The sequence below is a fragment of the Lithobates pipiens genome, unplaced genomic scaffold (genome assembly GCF_037356315.1).
Source record: "Lithobates pipiens isolate NorthernLeopardFrog02 unplaced genomic scaffold, aLitPip1_a1.2 Scaffold_13, whole genome shotgun sequence".
In the NCBI taxonomy this organism is placed as follows: Eukaryota; Metazoa; Chordata; class Amphibia; order Anura; family Ranidae; genus Lithobates; species Lithobates pipiens.
Window position 1 is genome coordinate 14,692,947 of NW_027507718.1, and position 18,127 is coordinate 14,711,073.

The 18,127-nt window shown below is 47.0% G+C and overlaps 1 protein-coding gene across 2 annotated transcripts in view; it reads left to right on the top strand.

Annotated features, from left to right (window-relative positions):
• Positions 1–17,820, top strand: part of LOC143973952 (uncharacterized) — a 107,929-nt gene extending 90,109 nt beyond the window's left edge. For both annotated transcript variants that reach the window (XM_077474873.1, XM_077474874.1), the window contains exons 14-15: positions 14,251–14,361; positions 17,415–17,820. In XM_077474873.1, the coding sequence (XP_077330999.1) occupies positions 14,251–14,361; positions 17,415–17,541 (238 nt within the window). In that variant the 3' untranslated portion in view covers positions 17,542–17,820. The remainder of the gene's footprint in view (positions 1–14,250; positions 14,362–17,414) is intronic.
• The last annotated feature ends 307 nt before the right edge of the window (positions 17,821–18,127 follow it).

An 18,127-nucleotide genomic window follows, 5' to 3' on the forward strand; every position in this document is an offset into this window, starting at 1 on the left:
GCACATAGCAATGTCTGGAGATCTGACGCCATGTAGTCACTATGCAGCTGTCAGTAACCATGAATCAGACTGAGACAGAAGTACAATTAAATCACACTTGTTTATTAATAAAAATAAAAAGGTAAATAGAAAAAGCGTAGTCAAGCATAGCCAGAGTCCAGTAACCAGATGGGGTAGTCAGCCAGTCCAAAGTTCAATAATCAGATCGGGTAATCAGCCAGGCCAGTAGGCAGAAGGCTTTAAGTAGGCAGGTCAGACGAGCATCATCAGGAACAGCTGGTAACTGTGGAGATAGAAGAGAGCTGGCAATTAGCCGACAGCTGAGCGGCCAGCCCACAGAAGGAAGGGCTAAGTCAGCCCTGACAGTACCCCCTCCTCAATGACCCCTCTCCCTCGGAGGGCCACCAGGCTTGAGGGGAAACCATCTATGGAACTTGCGGAGGACAGGGGCATGTATGTCAGAGGATGAAACCCAGGAGCGTTCCTCCGGACCGTACCCCTTCCAATGCACCAGGTACTGTATGCGCCCACGGAACCTATGGGAGTCAACAATGGATTGTACCTCATACTCCTCAAGGTTCTCAACCTGTATAGGGTGAGGATGTGGCACCGACGTAGTAAATCGGTTACAGACCAACGGTTTCAATAAGGAGACATGAAACACATTTGAGATGCGGATACTAGGAGGAAGGTCCAACACGTAAGCCACTGGTTTAATCCTGTGAAGGATACGGACAGGCCCAATAAACCGAGGTGCAAACTTCAGTGAGGGAACACGAAGCCGCTTGTTGCGAGATGACAGCCAGACCCTGTCCCCAACCTGGTAAAAAGGCGCAGGCAGGTGTCTGTGGTCAGCATGGAGTCTGTACCTATCATTAGCATGACACAAAGCCTCCTGGACTTGTACCCAAGTGGAACGAAGACCACAGAGATGCTCCTCTAACACAGGAATACTCAGCGGAACAAACGAGTCAGGCAACATGGAAGGTTGGAAACCATAATTCGCCATAAATGGAGACAATTGGGAGGCAGAATTCAAGGCACTGTTGTGAGCAAACTCTGCCCAAGGTAATAGGTCAGACCAGTTGTTATGATGGTCAGAAATATAGCATGTAGGAATTGCTCCAAGGACTGATTGGCTCGTTCTTCGGCCCCATTAAACTGTGGGTGATACGTAGAAGAGAACGCAAGCTGGATTCCCAACTGTGCACAAAAGGCTCGCCAGAACCGGGAGACAAACTGACTGCCCCTGTCCGAGACAATCACCTTGGGTAGCCCATGTAAGCGAAAGATCTCCCTAGCAAAAATGGAAGCCAGTTCCTTAGAGGTGGGCAACTTCTTAAGTGGAATACAATGACACATCTTTGAGAACTGGTCAACCGCCATAAGGATAACAGTGTTGCCTTGGGAGTTGGGCAACTCCACTATGAAATCCATAGAGAGGTGAGTCCAGGGCCTCTCTCCATTGGGTATGGGTTGTATGAGGCCCACTAGAAGGTATAGTGGAGTCTTACTCTGAGCACACATGGAACAGGCAGCTACAAAGGCAGTTACATGAGCACGTAGACTAGGCCACTGGAAGGTGTCGTGGAGTCTTACTCTGAGCCCACACGGGACAGGCAGCTACGAAGGCAGTAACATCAGCCCGTACACTAGGCCACCAGAATTGTTGGGAAATGGCCCAAATGAGTTGATTCTTCCCAGGATGGCCAGCTGCCTTGGGAGAATGGTAAGTCTGGAGCACAGCAGTACGTAGACTCTCTGGGACAAAGCAGCGGTCACAAGGTTTATCAGGAGAAGCATGGACCTGAGCAGCAAGAGTTTTGTCACCCAAAGCAGAAGTAAGACTGGTGCGAACCGTAGCCAAGATACGATCAGGAGGAATCATAGGAACCGGAACCGACTCCGACTTGGAAGTGGAGGAAAATTGTCGTGACAAGGCATCAGCCCTTACATTCTTAGTACCGGGTAGAATGAGACAATGTAATTAAAGCTCGACAAGAAAAGAGCCCATCGTGCCCTTCTGGGAGAGAGTCGCTTAGCCTCAGACAAGAATGTAAGATTCTTATGGTCAGTAAGAATAAGAACAGGCACAGTGGTACCTTCAAGGAGATGTCTCCATTCTTTCAGGGCTAAAATGATCGCCAACAGCTCTCTGTCACCAATCTCATAATTGCACTCAGCAGGTGACAATTTCTTGGAAAAGTAGCCACACGGATGCATAGCGTTCTCAGAGTTAGGACGTTGAGACAGAAGGGCGCCAAGTCGCAGAAGCATCAACTTCTAGGATAAAAGGCAATGTAGGATCAGGATGTGCCAACACAGGAGCAGAAACAAAGGCAGCCTTGAGAGGCCTTAATGGACTCCGGAGACCAACTCTGTGGGTTACCGTCCTTTCTGGTCATATCAGTCAGGGGCTTGACCAGAGACGAGAAGTTACGAATAAACTTCCGATAGTAGTTGGCAAAGCCCAGGAAACGCTGCAGAGGATGTAAACCCACGGGCCGAGGCCACTGTAGGACTGCCAAAAGTTTCTCTGGGTCCATCGAAAAACCAGCAGTGAAATGACATAGCCTAGGAATGTAACCTGTTCACGATGGAACTCACACTTCTTCAGTTTACAATAGAGATTGTTCTCTCTTAGTTTCTGAAGCACACGACAGACATCTGTGTGGTGGTTCTCCAGGGACTTGGAAAATATGAGGATATCATTGAGATAAACCACCACACACAACTGCAACAAATCTCGGAGGACATCGTTAATAAATTCCTGGAAAACTGCCGGGGCGTTACAAAGGCCAAAAGGCATTACCAGGTATTCATTGTGGCCTGTTCTGGTATTAAACGCAGTTTTCCACTTGTTGCCCTCCTTAATGCACACCAGATTGTATGCCCCTCTCAAGTCAAGCTTCATGAAAACCGTTGCTCCCTTGAGGCGGTAAAATAACTCTGTAATCAATGGAATCGGGTAGGCATTCTTTTTTTTTTTTTGATTTTCAAAGAGTTTTATTGAAAATGATGAATAAAGTACAGATTGAGACATGGAAAATTGCGGACAAAACATAGGCAAGACATAATGTCCATAAACAACAATAACAAAGAGCATATAGCTCGAACAAGCGCACCAAGCTTTAGGGAATATTCCAGTTCCCCAGGAGGAGAGGGATCTGGAAGGGGGGAAAGGAGGGATAGGGGAAGGAAGGGAGAAGCGAAAGGGGTGGATACCAGTAGGGGATCGAGATTAGTATTTAGTTAGTGAGCTGTTTAGCCTGTCTCCGTGTCATTCTTATTGCAGTGGGTTCAGGGTACTCTAAGGGAGAGTAGATCTGGAAGATTACTTCTATATGGAGGTTATCACGGGGGGTAAAAGTTATGTTCTAATCAAGTACAGGGTTTAGCCCTGGGGTCGGAGAGCCAGGGCTTCCAGTGGTAGTGGAATTTCCTCAAAGACAATTGTGATTTTGCAAAAAGATATTCCATCAGCAAGTGTTCATTTAAAATTTCAATGACATCGCTGATATTGGGGGCAGTGGGTTGCTTCCATCGGCGTGCTATAGCTAAACGGGCTGCTATAGAGATTTGTGTGACAATAGGGTGAAAATGTGGAGGCCAGAGCGAGATGTCTAGGCCAAATAAGGCCATCTGCGGGGTAATGACACGAGACAAGCCGGTTACCTCATACATGAAAGTAGTGATGTCTGTCCAGAATACCTTTATAAAGGGACACCCCCACCAAATATGAAGTGTATGACCGTCCGTATTGCAGTTTCTCCAACATTTGCTGGAATGAGCGGGGAAGATGCGGGCCAGTTTTACAGGAGTGTAGTACCAATTGTATAAAATTTTAATTACAGTCTCCCAGTGCGACACGTTTTTTGAGTACCTTTGCGAATTGCCCGGTACCAGTCTAATGGGGGAATATGAGTGTTCAGTTTGGCCTCCCAGTGAGTAATTGCCGGAGGGCTTTCTAGTTGAGACTGCTGGGCTAGGAGAGCATAGAAGCAGGAGATGCCGCGGGTCCTGTTTTTGGACGAGCAAAGTAGTTGGGCGATGTCTTTAGTTGAGTTGCAAGTGGATGTTGGAATTGAGGAAAGAATGTGACGTATTCTCAAATATATGTAGAAATCCTTGTGAGAGAGGAGGCATCGAATTGTAAGTTGATGGAAGGAGAGGAGATGGTCGTCCTGAAATAGATCCCCAATATTCCGGATGCCTTGCACCAGCCACTTCTGTATTGGTAGATCCGGGGAGAGGAGGGAGATGGATGCAAGAGGCATTTGACGGAGGGCTTGGGGGTGTATTCCCCCAGAGCTTTGTGCTATAGATTTCCAGTTATTTAAAGTTGCGTTCAAAGTAGGTAGAAAGGATTGTGTGGGGTGAAAACCCATCCATATGGCTGCTAGGAGATGCGAGGGCGTGTGTACGATGTCTGCTGCTTCGATTAGGGTCCATGGCTGTAGCGAGGACATATCCCAAAGTTTTTTGGTTTGATCGAGTAAGGTTGCTTTGTGATAGAGTCTGAGATTGGGCACTCCCAGCCCAGCAAATTTCGTCGGCATGTATAGCAAGGAGGCCTTAACTCGTAGTTTGCGCCCTGCCCAGATAAAATTGTTAAGAAGTCGCTGGAGACTAGTGATGTCAGATTGGAGTATTGGTATCGGTAGAGTTCTGAACATATACAGGACGTGTGGTAATAAAAACATTTTAGCAAGGGCTATCCGGCCGGCCCAGGAAGCCTGCACCTGTAGAAGTGAATTGGTTAGAGCCTGTAGCTTCTGGGTGAGAACAGCAATGTTAGTGCGCAGTATTAGAGAGGCGGGGGAGGTCAGCTGGATGCCCAAATAGGTCAGAGAGGAGCTGGGGGCCCAGGAAAACGGGGATGCAGAGGAAATGTTGGTTTTGAGCTGCGGGGATAAGGATATTCCTAGCATAGCAGACTTAGAATGGTTCAATTTGTATAGAGAAATGAGACTAAATTGATGTAGGAGATCACAAAGCGGGGGCAGTGAGCGTAGTGGGTTGGTGAGCCAGATAATAATATCATCGGCGTATAGGCCTATTTTGTGTGTACTTTGATCTATCTTCAGTCCGGCTATTTCTGGGTGAGTTCTGATCGCCTGCGCTAGCGGTTCAATCACCAGCGCAAAAATTAGTGGGGAGAGGGGGCAACCCTGACGGTTTCCGTTGGTGATAGAAAAAGGGGAGGACAATAGTCCCGATGTGAGAACTTTTGCGCTTGGGGTTGAGTAGAGGCCCAGAATGGCTTGTCTAAAAGGGCCACTTATGCCAAATTTTTGCAGGACAAGGTCTAGATAGAGCCAGTTAACCCGGTCGAATGCCTTCTCTGCGTCAAGGGAGATCAGCAGAGAAGGCACTCGACGGTGCTCCGCCCAATGTATCATGTCTATGAACCTGCGGGTGCCGTCTGAGGCTTTGGTGGAAAGGGATGAAGCCCATCTGGTCAGGATGTATTAAGTTGGGAATAAACAAAGCTAGGCGGGTAGCTAATAATTTGGCGTAAAGTTTAGTGTCCGTATTAAGGAGCGAGATGGGGCGGTAGCTAGCAGGGTCATGAGAAGGTTTACCAGGCTTGTGGATGGTAGTTATTGTAGCTTCGAGGGATTCTGATGGGATCTGACCAGTGCTTAAGAAGCTATTAAAGGTGTTGCAAAGATGGGGTGTAATTTGATCTCTGTAAGTTTTGTAATATTCATTTATATAACCATCCGGGCCAGGAGCTTTATGTAGGGGAAGTTCGCTTATGGCATTGAGTATTTCTAGTTGGGAGAATGGCCTGGCCAGTTCTTCAAGTTGGGGGGGAGTTATCGAGGGGAGTTGTAAGGGGGTAAGGAACTCTTGTATCAATTGTGCGGTAGGCTGCGGTTCCGAGGTTGATAGGGAGAGGTTATACAATTTCGAATAGAAGGCACCGAATTCATTTGCTATATCTTTGGGGTTTGATAGCTTGTGACCTTGCTGGTTTAATAAGAATGGGATTCTGCTTTGCGCTGCTTTTTTTTATACTGTTGGGCCAAGTGTTTCCCTGCTCTGTTGCCTTGAGAATACCATGTTAGACGAAGACGTCTAAGATAGAAGTCATGTTTTTTTTGAAGGAGTGAGCTTAGTTCATTCCTTAGGGCACTAAGGTCTTTGGCATTGGCCGGGGTGGGATTTTGCTTGTTCAGTGTTTCAGTAGCTTGAATACGCTGTAGGAGGGCATTGATTGCAAGTGTTTTCTTTTTCTTTTCCTGGGCCCCCAGCTGGAGGAAAATTCCCCGAATGACCGACTTGTGTGCATTCCAGAGTGTGGTCGGGTTGGATACAGAGCCGTTGTTGGAGGTGAAGTAAGAAGTTATCTCGGACCGAATCCGCTCCCTGGCCTCCTTTACGTTGAGTAGTGCTGCGTTTAAACGCCAGATTGTGTGTCTAGAGGTGGGGGGCGAGAGAGAGATGGAAATGGAGACTGGTGCATGGTCCGACCATGTGATGAGGCCAATGGTTGCTTTGTTAATTTTTTGTAGCAGGATCTTGGAGACCAGAAACAGATCGATCCGAGAGTAAGATCTTTGGGTATGGGAATAGAAGGAGTAGTCCCTCTCAGTACCGTGCAGACACCACCATGGGTCATGAAGGTCTTCCATGGAGACTATTGAGGACAGGGCCGCGGAGAATTTACGTTTTGGGTTGGAGGAGTCTATCTGGGGGTCTAAAATCTTGTTAAAGTCTCCACAAAGCACAATTTCATTTTTTGGGTAGTGTTGGATCTTGTGGAGTATTGCTTTAAGGAAAGATTTCTGGCGAGTATTAGGCGCATATATATTAACTATGACGAGCGGCTGGTCGTTGAATGTAGCCGACAGTATGAGGTATCTGCCCTCGGGGTCATATTCTGTGTGCCTAAGGGTAAAGGCCACCGAAGAGCGAACTGCTATCATTACTCCCCTCACTTTTTTATCAGCGCGGGCATGAAAGCAGTGGGGGAATAGTCTATGAGTGCATATTGGGGGATTGGAATCAGAAAAATGGGTCTCTTGGACGCATAGAATGTCCGCCTTCTGATTCAATGCTTTGCGCCATAGGAGAGATCTTTTAAAAGGACTGTTGAGGCCCTTAGCATTTAAGGAGACAATTGTGAGCGTCATTTCAGTAGAGCTGGGAGGTCAAATAGTGGGTGTCCGCACGGTACAGGGGAGGGAACAGCCCTCTACTGGAGGTAGAGAAAAATGAAGGGGGAGGATGGGACGGAAAGGGGGAGGAAGGTAGGCGTTTCACAGTATATCACAATACAGAGTGGTAGTTATGCAATGAGCTGGATCAGATCAGGCGAAATAGGCCCAATCCGAGCAGGCAAAATTAAAGCTATGCAGATATTAGAACAGGACAATGACGTATCTTATAAATCAAAGGCAAACAGAACGAATGAAAGATTTAAACGTGTAAACCAATAAATGTGCTTAGCACATCAACAATTGTGGAGCGTGGAAGGGACAACATATCTGCTCCCACTCCTCCACTCCAATAATATAAATGCAAAACATAATGCAAGTAAAGAACCAGCCAAAAAGTTTATATGCGTTTAAAGATAGACAGAATGTTGCACAGTGCAGGCAGGTGGACTGCGGCTAAGTTAGAGCGTGTGGCTCCCACGGGTTGGAAATCTTGGAGGGTGGCTTTGCCGGCGGGGTACGAGGAGGCGCCTGGGCAAGCAGGCCCCAGTTGAGAAGCTGTTTAAGGCCTTCCTTGGGTGATAACATAGCAACTTGTTGGTTGCGATGAGACACAATGAGCTTAACCGGGTAGCCCCATTTGTAGGCAATTTTTCGTTTGTTCAGAACGGAGGTGACCGGTGCAAAGGCCCTGCGCGCCTGTGAAGTGGCCGCCGAGATGTCATTAAAGAGTGCCACCCCATGGAAGAGGTCTGGGAGTGAGCGCAGAGCTCTTGCTGCCCACATAATCTCTTCCTTGACATGAAAAAAGTGTACCCTGGCCAGGATATCTCTGGGGACAGAATCCGGCAGATGTTGTATTGTGAATCCTATGTGCTCGGTCTATGAGCATGTCTTGTGTCGTCAGCGTGGGCACTAGTTTGCGGAACAATTGGTGTAGGTATGGCACGATTTCCGTGGCTGCAAGTGATTCAGAGACCCCTCTCACCTTAATATTGTTCCGCCTCGAGCGGTCCTCGAGGTCTGCGATTTTGAGACGGAGCTGGGTGACCATAGCAGCTTGCTCATCTTGTAAGTCAACCATGCTGTTGTGAGCTTTGGTGGCTTCAAATAGATGTTGCTCTATATGATCTGTACGCTGCTCTAAGGTGGTGACCTTCTCCTGTATCTGACTAAGAGAGATTTTTAAGTCTCTATGCAGTTCTGTTTGCAGGGAGAGTAGCATGGCTTTCAGTGAGTGCTCAGATGCTGGGTTGTCTGTGGTGGGGTAGGCAGCAAGAGACTGTGTATTTAGTTGGTCTGTAGTGGTGGGACTACAGGTCCCAGCGCCATACTGCTTCTTAGAGGGGGGTTGCTTGTCAGGGGAATGCGAGGGGAACTCTGCAAGCCGCTTACCTCTGTCCCCAGGGGAAATGGAGTGCTCTGACATCTGATCCATTCCTTCTTCCAATGCGTGGATCGGAGAGGAGGCCGCCGCAGGGCTGATAGGAGGGAGCCTCGGGTTTCCCGGGTCCCGGTCGGCGCCATTTTGCGAGTCCTGCTGCGAGGGCTTCATGTAGAAGTCTAGGAGTCTGCGGGGTCCCTTGAGCTTGCCTTTCTTCTTGGACATAGTCCGGAGGCTGTCCGGTGTAAAGCTGGCTGTTTAGCAGTCCGTTCGTGTGGCAGGAGATGGCTGGGTGTGCTGGGCTTTAGTGTGGAGGAGCGGAGCAGTGCATTCAAGCGGCCATCTCGCTCAGCGGCCAGGCCACGCCCCACGGGGTAGCGGTTTTATTCTATGCGGGCATGAATGGAGAAAAAAGGAGCAATGCGGTCAGCTCCCAATATGTAGGAGTGTCAGGCTCGTTCCCTCAGGGGCTATGAGGTGCACTGATGAAACAAGGGCAGCCAAGTGTGTAGGAATTCAGTATCTAGTAGTAGCCTCCCCCCTCCAGCAATTGCAGCTGTAGAGTAGGTATAGAAAAGCAAATGGCGAGGCTGTCAGGTAAATCAGTGTTTTGTTTAAAGGCATCAGAGTCCAGGCCGCAGGAGATAACAGATCTAGGCAAGGAAGTCCCAGGCCACAGGCACTCCAGACATAGCACTGACACTGTGTTGGAACCGCAGGCTGGAGTGGGCAGACAGATAGTGAGTATACACCTCAATCAAAAAAACGGCCAGCCGCGATGGTCCTCCGTGGGCTGCTGCCGTAGGAAAGGCCGGGGATGCGGAGGCCTCACTAGGCCGCACTAGGCCGGATCAGGCCGCGGCCTATGCGTTCGTCCCAGAGGTTCAGCAGACCTACTGGGGAATACAGGAAGGTTAGCCCAGAAGGATAGGAGGGTGGATGAGGGTCCCCTACCTCTTGATGCGTCCCAGTGGAGGATGAAGCTTCCAGGCCCAGGAGCGGCAAGATGGCGGCCGCGAGCCTCCGGCATATACTGTCTCTCGGGCCGTCTGGAGGAGAGATTTTGCACAAATGCTGGCGCTGAGCACTGCAGGACATCCAGATGAGCAGCTAGGAGAAGTGGCTAGCCCCTGTGAGGTCTGAATAGAAAGGATGGCAGCGGATTTAGCTCAGGATCCTTGGAGCTCTCAAAGAAACCGGGTAGGCATTCTTAATCGTGACACGATTGAGATCCCTATAATCTATACAAGGTCTCAGTTCACCACTCTTCTTTTTCACAAAGAAGAAACCAGCACCAGCAGGAGATGAGGATTTGCGGATGAAACCCCGAGAAAGTGCGTCAGCAACATACTCCTCCATGGCCTTATCCTCCAAGACCGACAAAGGGTAAACCCGGCCACGAGGAGGTATGGCACCAGGTTGAAGGTCAATTGCGCAATCATAAGACCGGTGTGGAGGCAAACTACCGGCTTGACCTTTATCAAAGACATTGCTAAAATCACAGTACTTCTCCGGCAGGGAGGGGAGTAAAGAGGTGCGCAGGACCTTGGATACCTTCAAGAAGCATGTCTCACTGCATTGTGGTGACCAGGAGAGAACCTCAGCACGGAGCCAATCAAAAGAGGAATTGTGCCTCTGTAACCAAGGACAACCAATAACCAGCAGAAACCTGGGTGAGGAAATAACTTGGAATTGGATTATCTCATGGTGAAGAGCCCCTACGGTCATGGACAATGGAACTGTCTCATGAGTCACATGGGCAGGCTGTAAAGGTCTCCCGTCAAAAGCCTCAATGGCAAGTGGAGTGTCACGCAGCTGCAGCGGAATCGAGTGCTGCAAAATAAATGCAGCATCAATGAACTGGCCTGCAGCCCCAGAGTCGATTAGAGCCTGTATCTCGATGGACGACTCAGCCCAAGATAGGGTGACCAAAACCAGGGGCTTATCCTTCTGGATAACTGGGGACGAAACAACGCCACCTAAGGTCGGTCCATGACAGGACCTCAAGGTTCGGGCGTTCCCTGGACGGATAGGACAAGACCTCAAAAAGTGACCTGCTTGACCACAATAAAGGCATAATCTCTCCCTCCTCCTAAAGGCTCTCTCATCCGCAGAGAGACACGTGAAGCCCAGGTACATGGGTTCATCTTCACTGACCAACTCGGTACCAGGAGGCATGGGAGGTGAGGGAGGCATGGGTGGGACTACAAAGCTCGGAGGCAAACGTACAGGAGGCTTCCGCAAGGGCACCTTAAGAGAAAGTCTTTCTCTGAGTCTGGAGTCAATGAGGATGGCAAATGAGATCAAGCTCTCCAGCTCAGTAGGTATATCTGCTATCTCATCCTTGATGGAATACGAGAGACCATGAGAAAAAGCAGCCACGAGGGCCTCATTGTTCCAAGCAACCTCTGCTGCCAGAGTACGGAATTCAATGGCGTAGTCGGCAACAGTTCTCATACTTTGTTTGATGGACATGAGGCACTTGGCAGCAGAAGCGGAGCATGCGGGAATGTCAAATACCCTTTTAAAGGATGCCACAAACTGAGGGTAACTCAAGACAACAGGTTTTTGCATCTCCCAAAGAGGGTTAGCCCAGGCCAAGGCTCTCTCAGAATGCAAAGATATCACGAAACTTACTTTGCTTCTGTCCGTGGGAAACGCCTGGGGCAGAATCTCGAAGTATATCTCAAACTGATTGAGAAACCCTCTGCATTGAACTGGATTGCCCCCAAATCACTGGAGAAGTGGAGCAGAACCAGATATACCTCTTATAGAGGTAATACTCAAGGCAGGTGCTTGCACAGAGACTGACGCAGCAGCAGGGACTGCCTGCGACTCAGGTTGTACTGGAGAAGCCACCCTGGGGGATTCCAGGTGAGCCGTGTGATTCAGGAGCGTTTGCAACGCCATGGCAAACTGATCCATGCGGTGATCTTGTTCATCCAATCTGGAAAAAATATTACCAACAAGTGGATTGACTGTATCTTCTGAATTCATGTCCTTCGCCTACTGTCAGAAACCATGAATCAGACTGAGACAGAAGTACAATTAAATCACACTTGTTTACTAATAAAAATAAAAAGGTAAATAGAAAAAGCGGAGTCCAGTAACCAGATGGGGTAGTCAGCCAAAGTTCAATAACCAGATCGGGTAATCAGCCAGGCCAGAAGTCAGGGATCCAAGTAGAGCAACAGCAAGCAGGATAAGTAGCCAGAAGGGATGTCATCAAGCCAGTCTTTAAACAAACTGCAGGAGATGGTTTCTAGTGATGTGACCAAGGCGAAGGCAGAGGTGAAGTGAGCTGGAAGGCTTAAGTAGGCAGGTCAGACGAGCATCATCAGGAACAACTGGTAACTGTGGAGAGAGAAGAGAGCTGGCAATTAGCCGAGAGCTGAGCGGCCAGCCCAAAGAAGGAAGGGCTAAGCCAGCCCTGACAGCAGCTAATAGGCCACAAAAGGTGTGGGAGGCCTATATACACACACTACTGTGCTGCTGTAATGTTTACCTTACCGCTGCGGGGATAACGAACATTTGGAGGAATTCACGTAAAGCACTATCAACAATGGTTTCTATACAAAGCTGCGCCAGATTTTGCACTCCAGTTTTAGAAAACAAGGCATCACCCTTGTGTTAATGGGCCGTAAAGGCCTTCTCAAACTTATGCAGGTTTTTGTGTGAGCATTAAATTGTGCTCTTTGGCACAATAATGGGAGTTTTGTTGCCCACACATTTTTACTGGGCGCTCAATGTGGGTCCATGAACCTGCCTTATTATTTTTCCAGTGCACCACAAGACTGTTAACCTTTTTCTGAAAGTCACATGTGTTTGTTTTTAACATGGATGTGTGATAGGTGCCAATGAAATTATATAAGCATAAAGCATAAATGAGCATAAAGATACACTACAATGCACGTGCACAAGTGTGCTTAAAGGCAATCAGATTTTCCACAATGAATTAGTCAGGAATGGCAACATGCATGTAAAACATATTCAACCTACGGTACTTTCTATTTTGTCTCAGCCTGCTTTATAAGGCTCTGATCTTGTCTTCCATTGCAAAAAAATAAAAATAAAAATTAACACTCAACTACATCGCCCACAACTACTTCCAGTGTAGTGCATAATCAGTAAGGTCAGTTAAGCAATTACATATATTTACAAAAGAAATGAGTTGCATACCTGAGATTCTGGTTCCAGAGATCTCACAAGCAAATTTTACTCTGTGACGTAATATAGTAAACGTAATAATGTAATGTGCAATGAGCAAAGTGCCTAAATCCATGCAACCACTGGGTTATTTTCATAAGTCTGGCAATAGAAATTTGCTGTGGTCTAATAACATATCATTAGAAGAAGACTTGCACAGATAGTAATATCAGTTTTCACCATGACAAATCATTAAGTGTACATCCCTTAGGGAAACCTAAACTTATCTGCTTTACTTGGTGTGGCATGGGGGATCATTAGCTGTAGTGGTAGATGCATTTTAAAGTGAGTTCACGTCAGTTGGGAACTAAATTTAAAGGGGTTGTAAACAATATTTTTATATATATATCTGATCTATATGCTGCATAGATCGGTAATCTACATATTTTATCATCCAAAATTTATATTAAACCTGCTTTCTGGGTGTCTATTTTTGCCACTTCCTACTTTGGAGTCTCGTTCAATTCCCATAGCTTCCGGTTGTTGGAGCGTGCTCCCTCCCGCTACGCCATAAATTCATGGGAACTATTCCCTTTATGCTTAGCGGCATCGCGCATGCGCAGTGTCCTGCTTTTCGGATGACTGTATGAATGAGAAGAGCCTTCAGTATAACAGCCTTCGGTGCTGACACCTCCCAGCATCCACGCCCATTCCTGCCTACCCAGGATGGCCATATTATGATGATCCTGATTTTAATAAAATGGCATGGAAGGCAGAGCTAAAGCATCTTAGACACGGCCATGGCTCCCGTGCCTGTGAACGCAGACAGCGTCTCACCGCAGGGATGTAGTGCCAGTGGAGGGGGCGCACACGCAAGGTAAACCCGATTCAGAATGGCTCTGCTGTTGGGGCAACCTTCTAGGACAAGAACAGGAAGTGTCCTTGTGGCTCATACTCACTGTGTCCTGGGTACAGTAATGCTTCCTGTATAACCAGTCGGTCTCTATACTGAGTACCTCTGAAATGGATCCTCTATCAAACACCACTTAACACAGCATCCAGCAGCAGCCTGTTTCATCCTGTCATAGACTTTGACAGGCTGCAGACAGAGGGGCTGCATGCTACACCTGTGCCTCCTGTGAGCACAAAAATTTGGGTTTTTCGACGCACAGCACACAGAGATCCAAAACTCCCAGTGTACATGTAGCCTAACACATTACTATGTATAATGAAAGTTTATAGACTGCCCCTTGCCTGCCAAGGCAATCCAGCTGGGTTCTCATGTTTGCCGCTCCTGCATAGTTTATACTTTGTACTTAGGCCTCATCCGCACTGGTATTGACTGGCCTGTATTTATAGGACATTTCTAAATGTAATCCAAATAATGATTTTTAATGGTATTAATTTTTGCATGGGTGCAAAGCATTAATCAGGAAAAAGTCCTCAAGGTGTACAGTACATTAAAATGAATATATTTAAGCGATTATATATTCATCTTTATACTGCATCAGTGCTATTTATGTGAAGTTAACTGTTTATTATTCTCTCTTGCAGGGTATGTTTGCTAGCCAGCTATTGCAATAATTCACTGGAGTGCTTGAAGCTCAGTTTCTGCAAGGAAGTTACATCTGATTCTATTGAAAAACTTAGCAAAAACTGCAAAAGGTATGGAAGCTAAGTAGCATGTAGCTGATGTTTTGGAAAATGAGCGTGCTTATGTCATTGTGGATGTACACACGTATCCTATGTAGGGTTGCCACCTCATCCCTTTAAATCCAAACACATATGAATTACACAGGTTGTGTGGCTGATTTAATGTAGATGTAGCAATATGGACTACAAACATAAAGCACTTTTTTTTAACATTTCGAGTTATTGCCTGTCCCTCTAGTGATCAATGTATGCAGTGACATTATATCTGTGTGCCACATAAAAGGATTGTGGGAGGAATAGTTCCCCATCAGATAATTGCTTTGTACGATTGTATGCTAGGACTACATATCCCAGGGATCCTTTCTGCCATCTGAAGATTGCTGGGAGTAGCTATAAAAGCAACAGATGCCTATGCGGAGGCTCTTCCTCCTGGGCCTGACGCAAGACAGACCTCTCTGTGCAACAGAAAGAAAGAGGTCGCGACCTACCACACGGAGTCTTACTTCCAACCCGTGGCCTGAGGGGGCTAACTTTGTTAATCACCTGCCTGTCGGTGTTTGTGGCAAGCTTTACATCGGGAGATTGAGACAGCAGATCCGCTGCATGATTATTGTACATGAGTTCCTGTTTGGAGGACATCGGAGTGGTCTGGCCGTTGGTGACAGTTAATGAGCTCCGACTAGCTGGTGAAGAACATCTGATTTGCAACGGGACCTTTATTGCCATTACTTATAGAAAGGCCCCTATATTACTCTTCTCTAGACCCACTCTCCCTTCCTAGGATAGCAGGTAGGCTGGCCAGGTTCCATCTTTATTAGTGTGGCAGTTAACTGAAACATCTTTCTAGGGGCTAACATTACATCTAAAGGAAATGTACATATATGTATATAGTACTGTCATTGTTAAAATATTGTCTTGTGTCTTTTTCGGAGGAATTCTTTTGCTAAGTTGGTGCAGTTGCCTAGAACTTAAACAGATTTATTACCTTCTCTTGTGACATCTTCCCATTTATTGGTTCAAGTAAAATATTAATTGAACCTAAATACATTGAGTTGTTTGATTATTGCCACACAGGGATACAAGAAAGCGTGGCTTGGAAAATTCACCAGGTCATGGCCTTGCAGATGAGCAGGTAATTCTAAGCAGTCCTCTAGGGGGCCGTGTTACATAGATAAGGCACCAAGTTAGTTTAATTACCATCTAAATCAGCATAATTAATATGTGTTGAGTTTAAAGGGATGGGGTGGCAACCCTAATCCTATGGCTATACTGTGCAAATTCTATGGAGCCAGGCAGCATGGAAGGCCAAAAGTGCCAGATACTATACTGGTGGGTGGGGAAGCTGTTCTGTTTGAGTAGAGAGATGTATCCTGAGGGGAGCTGTATTGGGAAGATCTGTACTGGGGTTAGTTGTACTGGTTGAGGAAAGAGATTTATCTTGAGGGGAGCTGTATGGGGGGGGGGGGTAGTACTGGGGGAGCTGTACTGGTTGAGGAGAGAGATCTGTCCTGAGTGGAACTGTATTGGGGGGAGCTTTACCGGTTAAGGAGTGAGATCTGTCCTGAGGGGAGCTGTATTATAAGGGGGAGGGGGGTCTGTACTGGGGGAGCTGTACTGGTTTAGGAGATAGATCTGTCCTGGATGGAACTGTATTGGGGGAGCTGTACTTGTTGAGATGAGAGATATGTCCTGAAGGGAGCTGTATTGGGAAGGGGGGTCTGTACTGGGGGAGCTGTACTGGTTTAGGAGATAGATCTCTCTTGGGCGGAACTGTATTGAGGGATCTGTACTGGTTGAGGTGAGAGATATGTTCTAAGGGGAGCTGTTTTGGGGAGGGGGATCTGTAATGGGGAGAGCTGTACTAGTTGAGGAGAGAGATCTGTCCTGGGTGGAACTGTATTGGGGGAGCTGTAAAGGGGGGAGCCGTACTGGTTGAGGTGAGAGATATGTCCTAAGGGGAGTTGTATTGGGAGAGGGATCTGTATTAGTTGAGGAGAGATCTGCCCTGAGGGGAGTTGTACTGGTTGAGGAGAGAGATCTGTTCTGGGAGGAGCTGTACTGGGGGGAGCTGTACTGGTTGAGGTGAGAGATCTGTCCTGAGTGGAACTATATTGGGGGAGCTGTACTGGTTGGGGAGAGAGATTTGTCCCGAGGAGCTGAATTGGGATGGGGATCTGTACTGGGGGGGGGGGGGGGGGGCTGTACTGGTGAGAGATCTGTCCTGAGTGAAACTATATTGGGGGGTCTGTACTGTACTGTACTGGTTGAGGAAAGAGATCTGTATTAAAGGGGAACTGTACTGGGGAGCTGTACTAGAGGGGGATAGAGATTTGTTCTGAGGAGCTGTATTGGGAGGAGGGTCTGTATTGGGGGAGCTGTACTGGTTTAGGATATAGATCTGTCTTGGGTCGAACTGTATTAAAGTGGAGCTGTACTGGAAGGAGCTGTCCTGGTTGATGTGAGAGATATGTCCTAAGGGGAGCTGTATTGGGGATGGAGGAGCCGTAGTGGGGGGAGCTGTACTAGTTGAGGTGAGAGATCTGTCCTCGGTGGAACTGTATTGGGGGAACTGTACTAGTTGAGGAGAGAGATCTGCCCTGGATGGAACTGTATTGGAGGAGCTGTACTGGGGGAAACAGGTGAAAGATCTTACCTGAGTGTTTAGGGGGGATCTGAACTGGGGGAAACTTTACTGGTTGAGGAGAGAGATCTGTCCTGGAGAAGCTGTATTGGGAAGGGGATCTGTATCGGGGGGGGGGGGGGCGGGCGGGCTGTAATGGTGAATACTAAATATTTTCCTCCAGGTGCCCGAGGCTGAATCCCCCCCCCCCCCATCCCAGGAAGAAGAATGGCCCTGAATAGTGTTCACCCTGATTAATTATCTTATGATGTGAGTCTACCTTTAACATGCAGCGTGATGGGCCATGGTACTGTAATAGAGTTTATTGTTAATAGTTCAGTTAGGAGGATTTTTCAGTTCCATATAGTAGTGCTTTTCTCTCTACAGTGTTGCAAATAAATTGAAATACTTGTTAAATATTACACAATGTGCACTGTTGTTTCAGGTTGAAGATACTCCATCTCTATGGCTGTCGCATATCTCCTGATTTTGAACATATTAAACAGTTCAGTAAATCCTTTCAGATTTTTCATGATCTTTCTATAGCAACTGCAAAAATTTCCGGAGAATGAAGATCTATCTTAAGTATGTCTTTTACTGTTTGTATTAGGACTCATTCCCACTTTTGCATTTTCTAAAAAAGGCATGCCGTTTTTATGTGTATTGCATGTGATATGCATGTGTTTTTTATGCTCTATCAATTGTACAAATAAATTCTTCTGAGCTGTTTGGGTTACCCGAAAAATGCTGCCAAAACTGGAAAGTAGAAATTTGCCCTGTATTTGTTATATCGTATATTTTTTGTATTTATTTTTCTCTTAATAAAATTTTTTTTGACAAACATAATAAAATGAATGCATTTTAATTCTTTGTTTCCCACAATATAAGGCTCATTTACACAGGAAAAGATCATCTAGGGCCCAGGGAAAAGAGGCAAAACAGTGTATGTATGAGCATTATGGGTCTGCAAAAAAAAACCTCCCTCGCCTTCAAAAAAATAGAGCACTAATCTGCACGGTTACCCTCAAGCATAAATTCTCTTTGCAAGCCAAAATTCACTCCAAAGAAAAATTCCCCCTCCTCCAGTACTCCTAATAGGTTGTAGGTAGGAACTCTCAATGCAGTGTCTCCCACTTTATATCATACCATGGCGCCCAG